The sequence below is a fragment of the Pelmatolapia mariae genome, linkage group LG2, assembly GCF_036321145.2.
Source record: "Pelmatolapia mariae isolate MD_Pm_ZW linkage group LG2, Pm_UMD_F_2, whole genome shotgun sequence".
In the NCBI taxonomy this organism is placed as follows: domain Eukaryota; kingdom Metazoa; phylum Chordata; class Actinopteri; order Cichliformes; family Cichlidae; genus Pelmatolapia; species Pelmatolapia mariae.
This window is the reverse complement of record NC_086228.1, coordinates 21,082,983-21,095,887: the sequence shown is the minus strand read 5'-3', so window position 1 is coordinate 21,095,887 and position 12,905 is coordinate 21,082,983. Positions and strand designations below refer to the sequence as shown.

The 12,905-nt window shown below is 38.6% G+C and overlaps 1 protein-coding gene across 2 annotated transcripts in view; it reads left to right on the top strand.

Moving 5' to 3' along the window:
- Positions 1 to 12,905, top strand: part of glra4a (glycine receptor, alpha 4a) — a 39,997-nt gene that overhangs the window by 20,206 nt on the left and 6,886 nt on the right. For both annotated transcript variants that reach the window (XM_063485832.1, XM_063485824.1), the window contains exons 2-8: positions 1,110 to 1,234; positions 2,174 to 2,241; positions 3,437 to 3,660; positions 6,054 to 6,136; positions 10,532 to 10,669; positions 10,920 to 11,134; positions 12,613 to 12,762. In XM_063485832.1, the coding sequence (XP_063341902.1) occupies positions 1,110 to 1,234; positions 2,174 to 2,241; positions 3,437 to 3,660; positions 6,054 to 6,136; positions 10,532 to 10,669; positions 10,920 to 11,134; positions 12,613 to 12,762 (1,003 nt within the window). The remainder of the gene's footprint in view (positions 1 to 1,109; positions 1,235 to 2,173; positions 2,242 to 3,436; positions 3,661 to 6,053; positions 6,137 to 10,531; positions 10,670 to 10,919; positions 11,135 to 12,612; positions 12,763 to 12,905) is intronic.

Sequence of the window (12,905 nt, the reverse complement as noted above, 5' to 3'; positions counted from 1 at the left end):
CACCATATGGAAATGAATATATCAGCCTGCGAAGGAATTTCAATTTTTAAAAAAATTCTGTAGAGTAATATAAAATAAGTAATGGCACAAGTGGATAAATTGAGTCACAAATTGGACTTCTTGCATGCAGTAAACGCTAAACTGGCCACAGTGATCCATCACTAGAGCCCCTTTTTTCCTTTTTTTTTTAAATTCCTAATTGTAGTCTGTGCTATTGCAAATAATGCATGTCTCAGGACCAACTCGGCTTCACACATGTTTCAAAATTATTGTCCCCAAAGTCTTCCACCCTGTAAACTATAAACTGACTATGCAGTTTATGTGACTCTAAAGCAAAGAGCACAAGATTGGTAAATCAGACTGGTTCCAGACTTAATCAGGAAAACACAGGGTATCAGCAATACTGTGTCTTCCAAGGGACTCAACCTGCCATCTGTACATAGCTTTAGATCTTGACAGAATCATGAACTGTTAACAGTTGTATCAAATTCATGGGGTGCAATATGCTGTGCTGCAGCCAGAGCCAAACAGAAGTCAAATCCAATGTGTACTGTTCTTTGCATGTTCCTTAAGATATCCCCCTTTGTTACTCTTCCTCTTTTTCCTTTCACTCCAGGCTGTTGGTTATTCTTGTCAGTGGCTGCCCGAGCCTTACTGGAGCTCGTATCAACTCCTTCCTCTCCCCAGTGTGACATTCATAGCATTACAATTGAGCCATCAATCTGTCAAGCTTTACCCCTGCTAAGCCGCAAGCAGTGGGAGGCACAGAGGAGGGACAAGTTTACCTCTGCTTCTGTTTTGCTTCTCAGTAGTTAGGGTCTAACAACTTCAATAAGTCTTAGTCATGATGGGAAATAGATAAGCTTTTAGTTGCCAGCTGAGGCAAGCCATTCAGTTATCATTTTTCACCCTCATTTCACATCTACTGCTGTGTTTTTTGCTGATGACTGACTTGCTGGCTTCATTTTTTTTTTTTTCTTTGCCCACAACCCCCACTGCTACCTCTCAGACATGCATACACTCCTTCTACTGTTTTTCATATCCTCTCTCTTCTCTTTCTCTTTGTATTTGTTGCCCCCGTCTTTGCCTCTCCTCCTGGGTAATGTCAGACTGAGCTCCTGTAAGGAGGAGATAAAGCACCCCAGCAGACAAGAGCTTTCACCTTCTGACTTCCTGGACAAACTCATGGGGAAAACATCAGGATATGATGCACGGATCAGACCCAACTTCAAAGGTACAGCGTACGCCATGGCAGACCGTCGCAGTAGCCCTCAAGAAAATCCTAGAAAGTACAAGCATTAGAAAACAAAGCAAACCGTAGTGAGTCTATGCTGTGAAAGCTAAACAACTTGCCAAGCTCATGTGCATTTGCCGTGTATGTGTCTTCACCAAAACTGTAGGAAAATTCTAACATTTAAAGCTGTTCATATGCTTTATGCTATACTTCACTGGGATACCCAATCACTGTAATTTTGTCTCAGTACGACCTTACTTCCAAAAACCAAAATTCTGTTACATACAAAATATTTGTGCAACACTGCTACCTGGATTTTCTAGAGAAGAAACAGTTTGTACCACCCACAAGTCACCAGGAGAGGATATGGGTAGATGGTGTGCATACAAAGCACCTGAGAGTAAGGTTATCATGTGTGTCCTCCACACATTGAACACAGCTCCACACAGTGTCAGGGTTTAAGCAACAAAATATTTTTCTTAATGTTGTACCTCTCTGTGGTGTACTTCAAGTCATCATTAACTTTTTCACTTTTAATTCCAGATCAGTATTTATTAGTGGAGTATGTGACTCTAACTTTATAAAACATCCTCCCTGGGTTATGTGATGTAGACAGGCCTGAGCACTATTTTTTTTTTTCTCAGACACCTGACTATATTTGTTCATCCTATCATTATCTTTGTGCCCAGACTTTTACATGAAACTTTTAAGCTGTCGTTACACTGACAGTGAAAGGAATAGCAGGAACTCCAACTTCAGAACTGGAACATTGCAATAACATTTTTAAGTCACAGTCACTGTAAGCAAATGAAAAGTAGTTGTGCAATGGATATATTTTCTATAGGCTTAAAGATGCAAAGACAAATATTCACAGTAGTGCTTTTTCATAAATCGCAGGGACAAGTGTGCATCTATGTTCTTATTATGTCTTTTCCCCAGGTCCGCCTGTGAATGTCACCTGTAATATTTTTATCAACAGCTTTGGTTCAATCACAGAAACAACCATGGTAAGAAGAGCATGTACAAATATTACACATTTTTTATAAAAATGTAAGTTTTGCTTTTTCTTCGTAGCCCAGAAAATTAAATATTGTAAATACTCTTTGACATGATTATAGCAGCAGATTATGGTACAGTTGCATCTCTCTGCATGATTAATAATAAAAAATACTTAGATTTTCATTTTCCTTTTCTAACTTATTGGTTTCTAATCCTTTAAGTGCTGAAGCAATTTCTGTTTCCTGGAGCATAACAGTGCAACCTTCAGAGACCATTGGGGTCACTGACATGCTGATAATGAACTGTCCACTCTGCAATTAAAATGAAAAATTGAGAAAATGAAAGAAAAGGGAGAAGGGTGAAAGGACAGGAAAAATGGCTCCCCTTACGTCTGCATTAACACTACAGTAAAGCAGTGAAGTGTTTAAGGGTATCCTGGGGACTTCCAGAGCTCCAAAGCTACAGTCAGGTTAACCCAGAAAACATTAATATTTTAACTGTAGGGCTTTTCTTTCTTTTCTTTTTTTTCACTTGTTTGCTAGAATAAAAGAAAAAAAAATAACTGCAATTGGCCACAGAGAAATTATCAATTAATTGTACTGATTAGATTTCTAATTTAATTACTTGTGTATTCTGGCTGCAGGCCAGGCTGTGTTTGGTATATTTCCTTAGCCTGGCTTGCATTACCAGCTCTCAGCGCAGTCTTTTCTTTCTTTTTTTAACTAAACCTGACAAATATAATGCAGCAAACAAAGATGAATTATCTGTAGTGACCTCAGTGCTTGCTCTTTCTTGTTAGGTGTAATATGAATATTTTTCAGATTTTCCATTTATTTGCTCAGTCTCCAGGGTTTTCACACATTTCACATTTCTCAAATGAAATCAACACGGATGATGTTCATTAAAGTGTGTTATTCTCATCATGAGGAAATATAAAGTAGAAAAATTATATAGCTCGAATTAATGTTGTATAAAGTTTCAAGCCGTACTCCATCCCAAGAGAATAACTTTCATGATAGTTCTGTCTGGCATTGAGAAGTTCAGCTTCAATTCAAAATAAGAATGGACAAACAGTGACCCGTGTCAGACTGATCCCAGAAACTTCTCAAACTACAGCAGAATATTCCCCTTCTGAGTTTTCCATCTAACTGCAACCTCCACTGATGATATATTTTCCATTAACTACCTTGCGTTCTTCCACAGGACTACAGGCTCAATGTATTTCTACGGCAAAAATGGAATGACCCTCGTCTGGCATACAGTGAATACCCCGATGACTCCCTTGATCTGGATCCATCCATGTTGGACTCTATCTGGAAACCTGATTTATTCTTCGCAAACGAGAAAGGAGCCAATTTCCATGAGGTCACTACTGATAACAAGCTGCTACGGATTTTCCAAGATGGCAGCGTTCTTTACAGTATCAGGTAACTAAAGATTATATTTCTAGAACAGCTGGGATATCTATTTATACGTTTAGAAAACACTTTAATTTATTTTTTAACAACATGAATCTATTAAATTTCAGTCTCTAGCATGTTTGGATTTGTGAGCGAGAGTCTGACCTGTAGATATATATATTTTTTTTTTTTCTCTATTTCTAACCATAAACCCCCTAAAGATGGAATTGTTTATGTGTGAAGTCCATTTAATTACATTCAGTTTGAGCTCAAGACTTTCTGTTTTACTTCAGATTTTGTTCTGTCCTCTTTAGGCTTATATTCAACATTACTGTACATACAACATATTCTAGACCAAGTTCAGAAAATGTTGTTGAAATTCTGTGTAAAATGTAAATAAAAAGAAAATGTAATTATTTGCACATCTCATAAACCCATATTTTATTCACAATAGAGAACATGTTTGAAGTGAGAAAATGTGTTAGTGTTCATTTTAAATGTTTTGGCAGCAACACATCTCAAAGGTGAGACATGGTCATATCATGGAGATTCTTGGACTCTTTTGTTGATATTATGTCTGTAGATGATTAGATATTTACAACCTTCACAATTTTACGCAGAGAAATATTATTCTGAAATTGTAGAGAATTTGTAGACTCAGGCAGAGGTTCATCAATCTGTCATCATCAATCTCTTAGATGCTTTTTGATGGTGACCTGTTTCCAGTTAACTTTATTATTTACCAACTCGCGCAACTTACTTTTTTTGGTTCTTTTTTTTGTTGCCCCTGTCTGAATTGAAACCAAAATTCATTATGAGCTTCTTTTTTTCCCATTAAATGCTGCATTTTCTCAGTTCAAACACTGAATAGGTTTTCTTTGCTCTGAGTGACTAAAATATGGGTTTATGAGATTTGAAAATTGTTGTATTTTCTTTTTGTTACATTTTAAACAGCGTCTTCCTTTTTTTCTTTTTTTTTCTTTTTTTTTTTTTTTTTGGAATCAAAAAATGTATTTTAGTGAATTTTACTCAAACTATGTATATGCATCAGCGAATCATTATTCAACTTGGGTATTCCATTTCTGCTAAATGAAGTGAAGACAACCCCCCCCCCCCCCCCCCCCCAGCCCCCCCAAAAAAATAAATAAATAGAAAAATTATTGCTAGCAGAGAAATGGCAAATAAATCCCACTCAAACATGACTTCTTAACTATAATAGAGCAGACTGCTGAAATGCCAGTTACACTCATCTTACTGCATCTTTCCACCCAACCAGTGCATGTCTATGCGCACTGGAGGTCACCAAAATATTAATAGGGTGCAAACATGTCAAGTGGCAAGTGTGTGACGGAGTCTTTGATGCGAGTTTGTTTAATGACACTCTGCGCCAGATGGGAAATTTGCAGCCGACTTATTAAACGATTGCACGGGAGGAGTAGATGTAGTTTTACTCTGTGCTTGTGTGTCCCGAGTTCCCATTTTACAGCTTTAAACATGTTTGTAATTAAAACGCTGATAAAATGTACACGGTAGAAAACAATTTAATCACAAAAGTCTGTTCACATTCAGTTATTGTGTTGTGCAGTGATATTTATGTTTATGTTTTCTTATTGATTTTCAGATCATGAAATTACTGTTTTACTGAGGAAAAAAACTTCTTTAGGAAGAGGGAGAGGCATAAACATTGAAATCATCCACTGAAAACAGACTCGAAGTATTGCAAATACGGATAATCACCTCCTCATTCCACTGATTTACTGCATCTCTTAGATTTGCTTGCAAACTATGTTTGGTAATTATGCATCAAACATCTTTGTTCCCTCTAAGTGCATGACACAATTTAAGCAGCGAGTCAATCAGTGGAGTATTTGTAGTTTGTTCTTCTGCTGGTGAAAGAGATATTGTCATCATAACACAGTTGCAAATGGGTGCCTGAGTGTATATTGCTGCCGGCTCTTGTCTCGCCTCTGGGCAATGCATTACAGCAGGTAATTACAGAGCTTTCCTCCAGACAGACTCCCAAATAGCTCTCTCTCTCTTCTCTAAGAATCCTTGAAGGCTTAATGCATCAAAACAACAAATAAAAGTCGGGATGCCTACACCAATTACTTCTCTATTACTGTGGTGAGTGAGTGAGCGATCAAATGGCAGACAAATTCAAGCTGTTTTCCAATCTACTCTTTTTGAAAAAAAGATCCCTGTTTATTATTTTTTATTTATTCGATTACTTTTTATTGAACATTTTCATACAGACTCATAAATTGCAAAACAAAGCAGCTGACGCTGATAAAGCCACTTTTTAAAAATGTTGTAATCGATCGTTTCTTCTTATGCTTCGTGTCTTTTCCTTGAGCTCTGTCATGCCCTCTGACATCCTCTACATCCTATTTCTCTTTTCCAATCTGTTTTTTCTATCTCAGGCTGACTCTTACCCTGTCTTGCCCTATGGACTTGAAGAATTTCCCAATGGACATTCAGACCTGTACCATGCAGCTTGAAAGCTGTGAGTTTTCATTTCCTCCTCTTCCTTTTGTTTCACTTCTCTTTTATCCTCCTTTGGTTTCTTATTTTCTGCATTTTGCCCTTTTCTACATTTGCCCTGCTGTATGCCAAACCTACAGGTTTGTGTGAGCATGACGTTTTGTAATTGCTTCATATGTTTGTCCATATTTCTAATCGATATTGCTAATATGATTGTTACTCAAGCTGGTGTTGACCATTGGCTGTACCATTTCACAGAAGGAGCAATTGTCCACATATTGCTTAACAGCAGTAACGGACATTAAATATTTATTAAACTATGACTGCAAAGGTGAAACTGTAAGACATCTACCAGCTTGATTGAGAAAGATGCTAATGTGCAAGCATATGTGCGCGAAATAGGTTCCTCAAGCTGGGTGCAGTCTTGCAGTCAGGGATCCAGTTGTACTTAATCCATCCACAATCTGATATTGCCGTGTTGTTCCTATATCACCATAATTAATGTTGCTTCCTGGACACTGTTACAACTGACCGGTCATGTTGCTGTGATGTCATAGCTTTGTACTTTCTAGAAGTTTATCTTAAGGGTTTTCAAATAGCAAAACATCTAACAGTGCAAAAGGGTCTATATTAACCCAAACCATAACCAGCATTTGTAGAATTAGTATGAGAACCACTGTCTCTTGGGTAAAAATCCTGTGACAGTGATCAAAAGTCATGCTATGTTGTATAGACCGATGTTTGCTTTTTTTGCCCTGTAGATTAGGCTCTGGGGAACTTTACACTATCAGTTAAAGCTTTTCTATGAAATACAATTGCATTTACCGAAAACAGCCTCATTCTTGTTCCCGTTTTAAGAGCAAACATGCCATTTCAAAACCTTTTAAGCTGTGGAAGTTAGGCAACTATAGAGGCAGATGTTGACTGACATTAAGTCAACAACAGTATTTTTATCCACTTGGTGAAGCTAACTATATTAGTCAGTTACTGAAAATTGGTGCTGCTACTGATAGCAGCTGTCATTTTATAGCACAATTGCCAAAAGGTGTCAATTAAGTTGGTTTGGGCATCTAGTTAGGATCCCTCCTAGGCATCTTTTTTTGGGGGGGAGATTTTCTGGTTACGTCTGCTGAGTGAAGACCCCAGTGTAAGGCCTGAAACTCACTTAAAGGAGTATATCGTATCTGGCCTGGGAATATCTGAGGATCCCCCGGGAGGAACTGAAAACTTTGCTGGGCAAAGGGACGAGTGGAAAACCCCAGCTGTGTTGCTGCTGCAATGTGACCTCAGATAAGGGAAAAATAAAATGAACTTTTTTCCCCCCCTTGAATCATTCACATTTTCTTATATGAAATATGGCAGAATTGTCAACTCCTTACACTTTGTTTCTATCTTTAGTCTGACACCGTCTCCACTCCTGAACATTTCAGTGGGAGAGAGGATTTGATTTTCCCCTAATCACTCTTTAGAGACTAACCTCTTTGTCTGAAGCTATCACAATTTTAGGTTGACACTGAAGTGCAGTTGTGCAAACATATTGGTTTTGCTAGGGTTTAAAGAGCAGAGCAGACCAAAGCAAAATCAAACTGCAATGTTACCCCTTGTATAGAATGCATACCATCTATGTAAAATACTCTTGAGGGGATCATGTCAATTTCAGCAGCACAAATGCAAAACAGACTGATTCCTCATTTGCACAGCTTGACAACTGCTTGGCATCAGCATTGATACCGCCAGTGACACTGGCTAATCTTTAGTCCTGTTTTTTGGTGCTCATTGGACTGAATGTTTGACAGAGAAGCTACTTTTTCACGTCACAGTGCCAGACAAATCAGCCAGCTCAGTGGAGTGGACAGTTTCAAAGGTTTGGACCAAGGCACCACATTTTCTCCGCATTTATTAAAACCAGAGAGTTTGGGAAAAAATGTAGAAAACATATTTGAAACCTATTAAAATGTTATGCACTGATAAAACGGAGTAGGAAGAGTATTCTCTTCTATCAGACTTCCTTTGCCTTTAGCAGAGATAGTATCTGCCCTCATGAAACCAATTTCCAGGATATAAATAATAAAACTTTAATTTTGTGTCCCTTTTATTATATGTGACCCACCCTCTGTGCCTAGGGGTGACCCAATTTCCCTTCACAGGGACAAAAGAATTCAACTTTGGCAAAGGGTGAAATAGACAGAGCTTTCCAAAAATTCAGCTTTTATCCAAATAAGTCTAGTTTAAAGCTTTCGCCGCTATCTGGATTTGTACCTGACTTGGTAATAATCAAGAAGCAGAGGGACAAGCTGATTTTTTATTTTTTTTATTTTTTTTAAATCTAATAAAATATAAAGACATTTCACCCTTCAGAAGTGCAAGAAGAGGAGACGCTCGGGTAAACAGATGTGTGCCTGATGTGGCAGTGCCTGTCTATATGTGCGTTCGTGTATGTGTGTTAGTTCTCGGGGTTACTGTATCACATCACACTGCCATTAGAGGAGAGGTAATCATTTATGATTAAAGGCCTACTGAGGATGCTGCTAGTGTACACCACCCAAGGGTGCGATCACCTTGGCTTGAGCTTAATGTTAAGAGGACATTATGGGTTTTGCTGTCACTACTAGAGCTCTCGCAACACCATCTGCTCAGCATGAGAGAGTGAGAGAGGAGAATAATGGGGGGGGGAGTTTATCTTCTGAGGTTTAGAGAGCCAAGGCCACGGGCTTATATAGATATATAAATAGAGCCAACCATAGGATTCTGCCTTATTCTGACACTTCAAAGCCTCATATATGCAGCTTATACTAGTTTGCTTTGCCACGAGCCATTAATGTTCAGTAACCCCAAATCTACTTGGAAGTTACTCTATTAGTGAAAGCCAAGACTAAAACAGGAAGTGTGAAGCATAACCGTAACTTTCATTAGGTGAAAGACTTTATAACATGAAAAAAGAGATGGCATGTGACTAATGCTCATTACTCTACCTTGCTGAGATATTCCAGACATACTGGCTCATGAATTCCATTTTTATTGCACCTTGAAAGCTGTGTCAGTTGCGTTTTGACGTCTGTTAGCTCCGTCTGGCAGAAGAACAGAACAGAAAAGCATTTCATTATCTCAGGAAAGCATTGGTATTCCCCTTGGTTGTTGTAGCAGGATGTCTGAATGACAGTGACTTCTCCTTGTGAACGACATAAGCGTGTTTTAGTGGTGGTGTTTTTCAGACTGGTGGTGTGGGATTGGATGTAACATCGTGAATAATTGATGTATTTTGTAATTCAGGCCCTAAAGGGTCCCAGTAGACATCAGTATTATTTAGATGTGCGAGGAACTCCTTGCTGTTGTTGCATGCAGCATGCATTTTTAATACACCTATAATCACGCAGCTGTGAGGAGTATAACCCTTTTAAAAAATGATGCAAATCAACATGTGAATGTATTTGTGTTTCAAGAAAAACAGTTGTTGACTTAAAGTGTTTACATCTAAGTGCTTCTCTAAACTGTGTGGCAGTCGTATTCTGCTATGTTGTAGTTCGTGCGTTAATGGTGTGTTAGCACCAGTTTCTCCGAGTTTCTCAGGCAGATATGCTCCTCGTGTCGCCTCCTTAGTCTGTAACCTTCAAACAACCACAACAACACAACTGTTGCTGTGCAGTATGATGTGACCTTTACTGTGACAAACAGGATGGCAGAGGGTAGCTGGTAGCTGGACAGATGGGGAGAGGAGCATTACATCACCACAGCCTTCCAAGTTTCATTCTGCCTCTCTCCAAGTCTCATTAGCCAAGGTTTCTAATGTTTTCTCATGCACGGATTTTATACTGTGGTAGCAAGATCCCCTTGAAAAATTGGGTTAAGGAGGAGGAATAACAGCAGTGATAACAAGAATATTCAATAGCTGCTGAAGCAGGTTATCTGAGTTAAACAACCCACAGACCTTTTTTTTGGTAAACTTCTGCACTTCTCGTCTCAGAATGACTCAGTAAATAATGTGCAGCCTTGTTTTTCACTACATCTTGTATTTTGTGAAGAGTGCTATCCATAACTCTGTAAAGTGGTGTTGTACTGGTGCAGTTTGGCAGATAGTCAGTGCGGTGGTAACTTGGTATTTTTGTTATAGTTTTATGAAACTTTGTCTCATTTTAGGTATTGCATGTTCAATACTGAGTGTGCGAAGTGACGTACATTAGCAGCTGCATGCATTTTTTTCAAAATATGCAGTAGTGTAGGAAAATGCATGATGTGAAAATAGTGGGGTATATATCAGCTAAATGCCTCAAATATCAGGGAAGGTGCAAGGGAAAAACACAGAAACAAGGAGGGATTTGTTTAGAACGAGTAGAAGAGACTAAGTTGTAATTGGAAGAGCACGTTTCTCACCATTTGTGTCTGTTCTCTCCTTTTTGTGCCCCATGGTTTCCTTTCACAGTTGGTTACACGATGAATGACTTAATCTTTGAGTGGCTGTCTGACAACCCCGTTCAGGTGGCCGATGATCTCACCCTCCCTCAGTTTGTTCTAAAAGAAGAGAAGGATTTGGGCTACTGCACTAAGCACTACAACACAGGTGCAATAAGTGTAACCAAGTTACCCATGTTATAAGACTTTTTTTTTTGCATGTCGCAGTAAGCCACATCTTATTCCTGTACACGCTGCATAATTCTGATTGCATGAAGTCTAGCAGCCTTCAAGAAAAATGTCATTTTAAAAGACAAACTTGTTTCTTACTCTATTTATATTTCAGGTCATGACACAAAAACATGAAAAACAAGTAAAGCAAAACAGACAGTCTTTTGTCTTATACCATATTTCTGCAGGTCAGTTCACCTGCATTGAGGTGAAGTTCCACCTGGAACGTCAGATGGGTTACTACTTAATCCAGATGTACATCCCTTCCCTTCTCATCGTTATCCTCTCATGGGTCTCTTTCTGGATAAACATGGATGCTGCACCAGCCAGAGTTGGTCTGGGCATCACCACAGTACTTACAATGACCACACAGAGCTCCGGTTCAAGAGCCTCTTTGCCCAAGGTGAGTCCTCAGCGCAAAAATGGGTGAAAAAATACGACTTTTGTTTAACTTTCATGCAAGATTAAGCAATCAGTATGTTTAACTATATTTAAACATACCATATATATTTAGTTTTGTCAAATATATATACATATTTTTGAGACCTACACTACCATTTAGAAACCTACAGCCCTGGAAAATTGTTAAAATTCAGGTGAAGTTTAAAATAAACATATCGGTCTGCTGGATTTAGCATGTTGCTTTTAAAATTAGAAGATCTGAGATGGAATAAATCACATCTAAAATGTCAGCAGAGTGCAAAGAAGTAACTTTTCTGCCACAAGACCTGAAATATTATCCTCAGAAACAAATGAACAGATTTTGAAACTAATAATATTCCCAGATTTGTCCAAAAGCTTAAAGTATGAGAAGAAATAGGATTACATAACGCTATCAGCTCCAGAAAAAGGTCATTGACCAAATGAAACATATGTAATAAATGGCATTGTGAACTGAGTTTGAAAATTGTACACTATTCTGACATTTTCAGACATATCCTTGAAAAAGTGATGCAGGATTTACAAAAACCATTACCTTTGCTGATATTACCTGACAAGACAAATCAAATGTTTCATGAGATAGCAGCAGAAAATCAATGTCTGTAAAAGACATTTTACGTGTAATTGGTTCTGTATGAGTATAGATTTAATGCGAAGACCTTGTGACTATCACAAGAAAAGCATCAGACAGACTGTGTCAGCCATTTCAGATCTATACACAACCTTAATCGGCACTTATCTATTTGATGACTGCAGTTTGTCCCAGATTTGAGCTGAATTAAACTGTGCATGTGCTGAATTCCTGAGACACTTCAGTGAGAGTTTGACGGAAATCAGAATTTGTTTCATCCTGTTATTACTCCTACAAAGTTGTACTGGCTGTGCCCACCAAAGTTAAGTCAATGAAAATGAAAAAAAATCTTTATTTTGTCTTTATGTGGTAAATGGACTGACATCTATACAGCACATTTTTAGTCTTTTGAGTATTCAAGCCACATTTACCTATTCACAATAACATTACAGCGGCTTATTCTGTGACGACCCGCTCCACCTCCTGAGCCACAGGGAGTAATTTAAAAGAAACTGTTTGTCAATCCCTCTCTCTTTTTTTTTCCTTGCTTCTCTGTATGTATCTGTAACAGTCAGTAAAATGCTACTCAACTGAGTGAGTGCCTGCTCGGTTGGTGTTGCTGATGTGGTGTGACATATCTTCTCTCATGAATGACACGGCCAGGGGACTCACCAAGCCTTAGCTGTGACCTGCCGGCTATGTGTCAACAGCCCACAACCCACTGACTCATTTGAATTCTAGGCCATCCCAAAGATGTATGTCATTATAGCCCAGAGCCGAGGAATGGGCAGACTGTGAACAACCCACGAAATTATCCATCAGCCTTATTGATTGGCTATTGATTACACTGTGACCTTGTCCTTTTCCAGGTGTCTTATGTGAAGGCCATTGACATCTGGATGGCAGTGTGCCTTTTGTTTGTGTTTGCTGCCCTTCTGGAGTATGCAGCAGTTAACTTCGTCTCAAGGCAACACAAGGAGTTCATCAGGCTGAGGAAAAAGCAGCGGCAGCAGAGAATAGTAAGTGTAAATGATGCAGACACACACTGCTACCAGAAAGAAAAACCTACACACTTGTATTCAGTGTCACAATCTAGTAGATTCTGAAAAGCATGGATGAAGAAAGAAGACTCTCGAGTCCTCGTCATCCTATTTAGCAATGA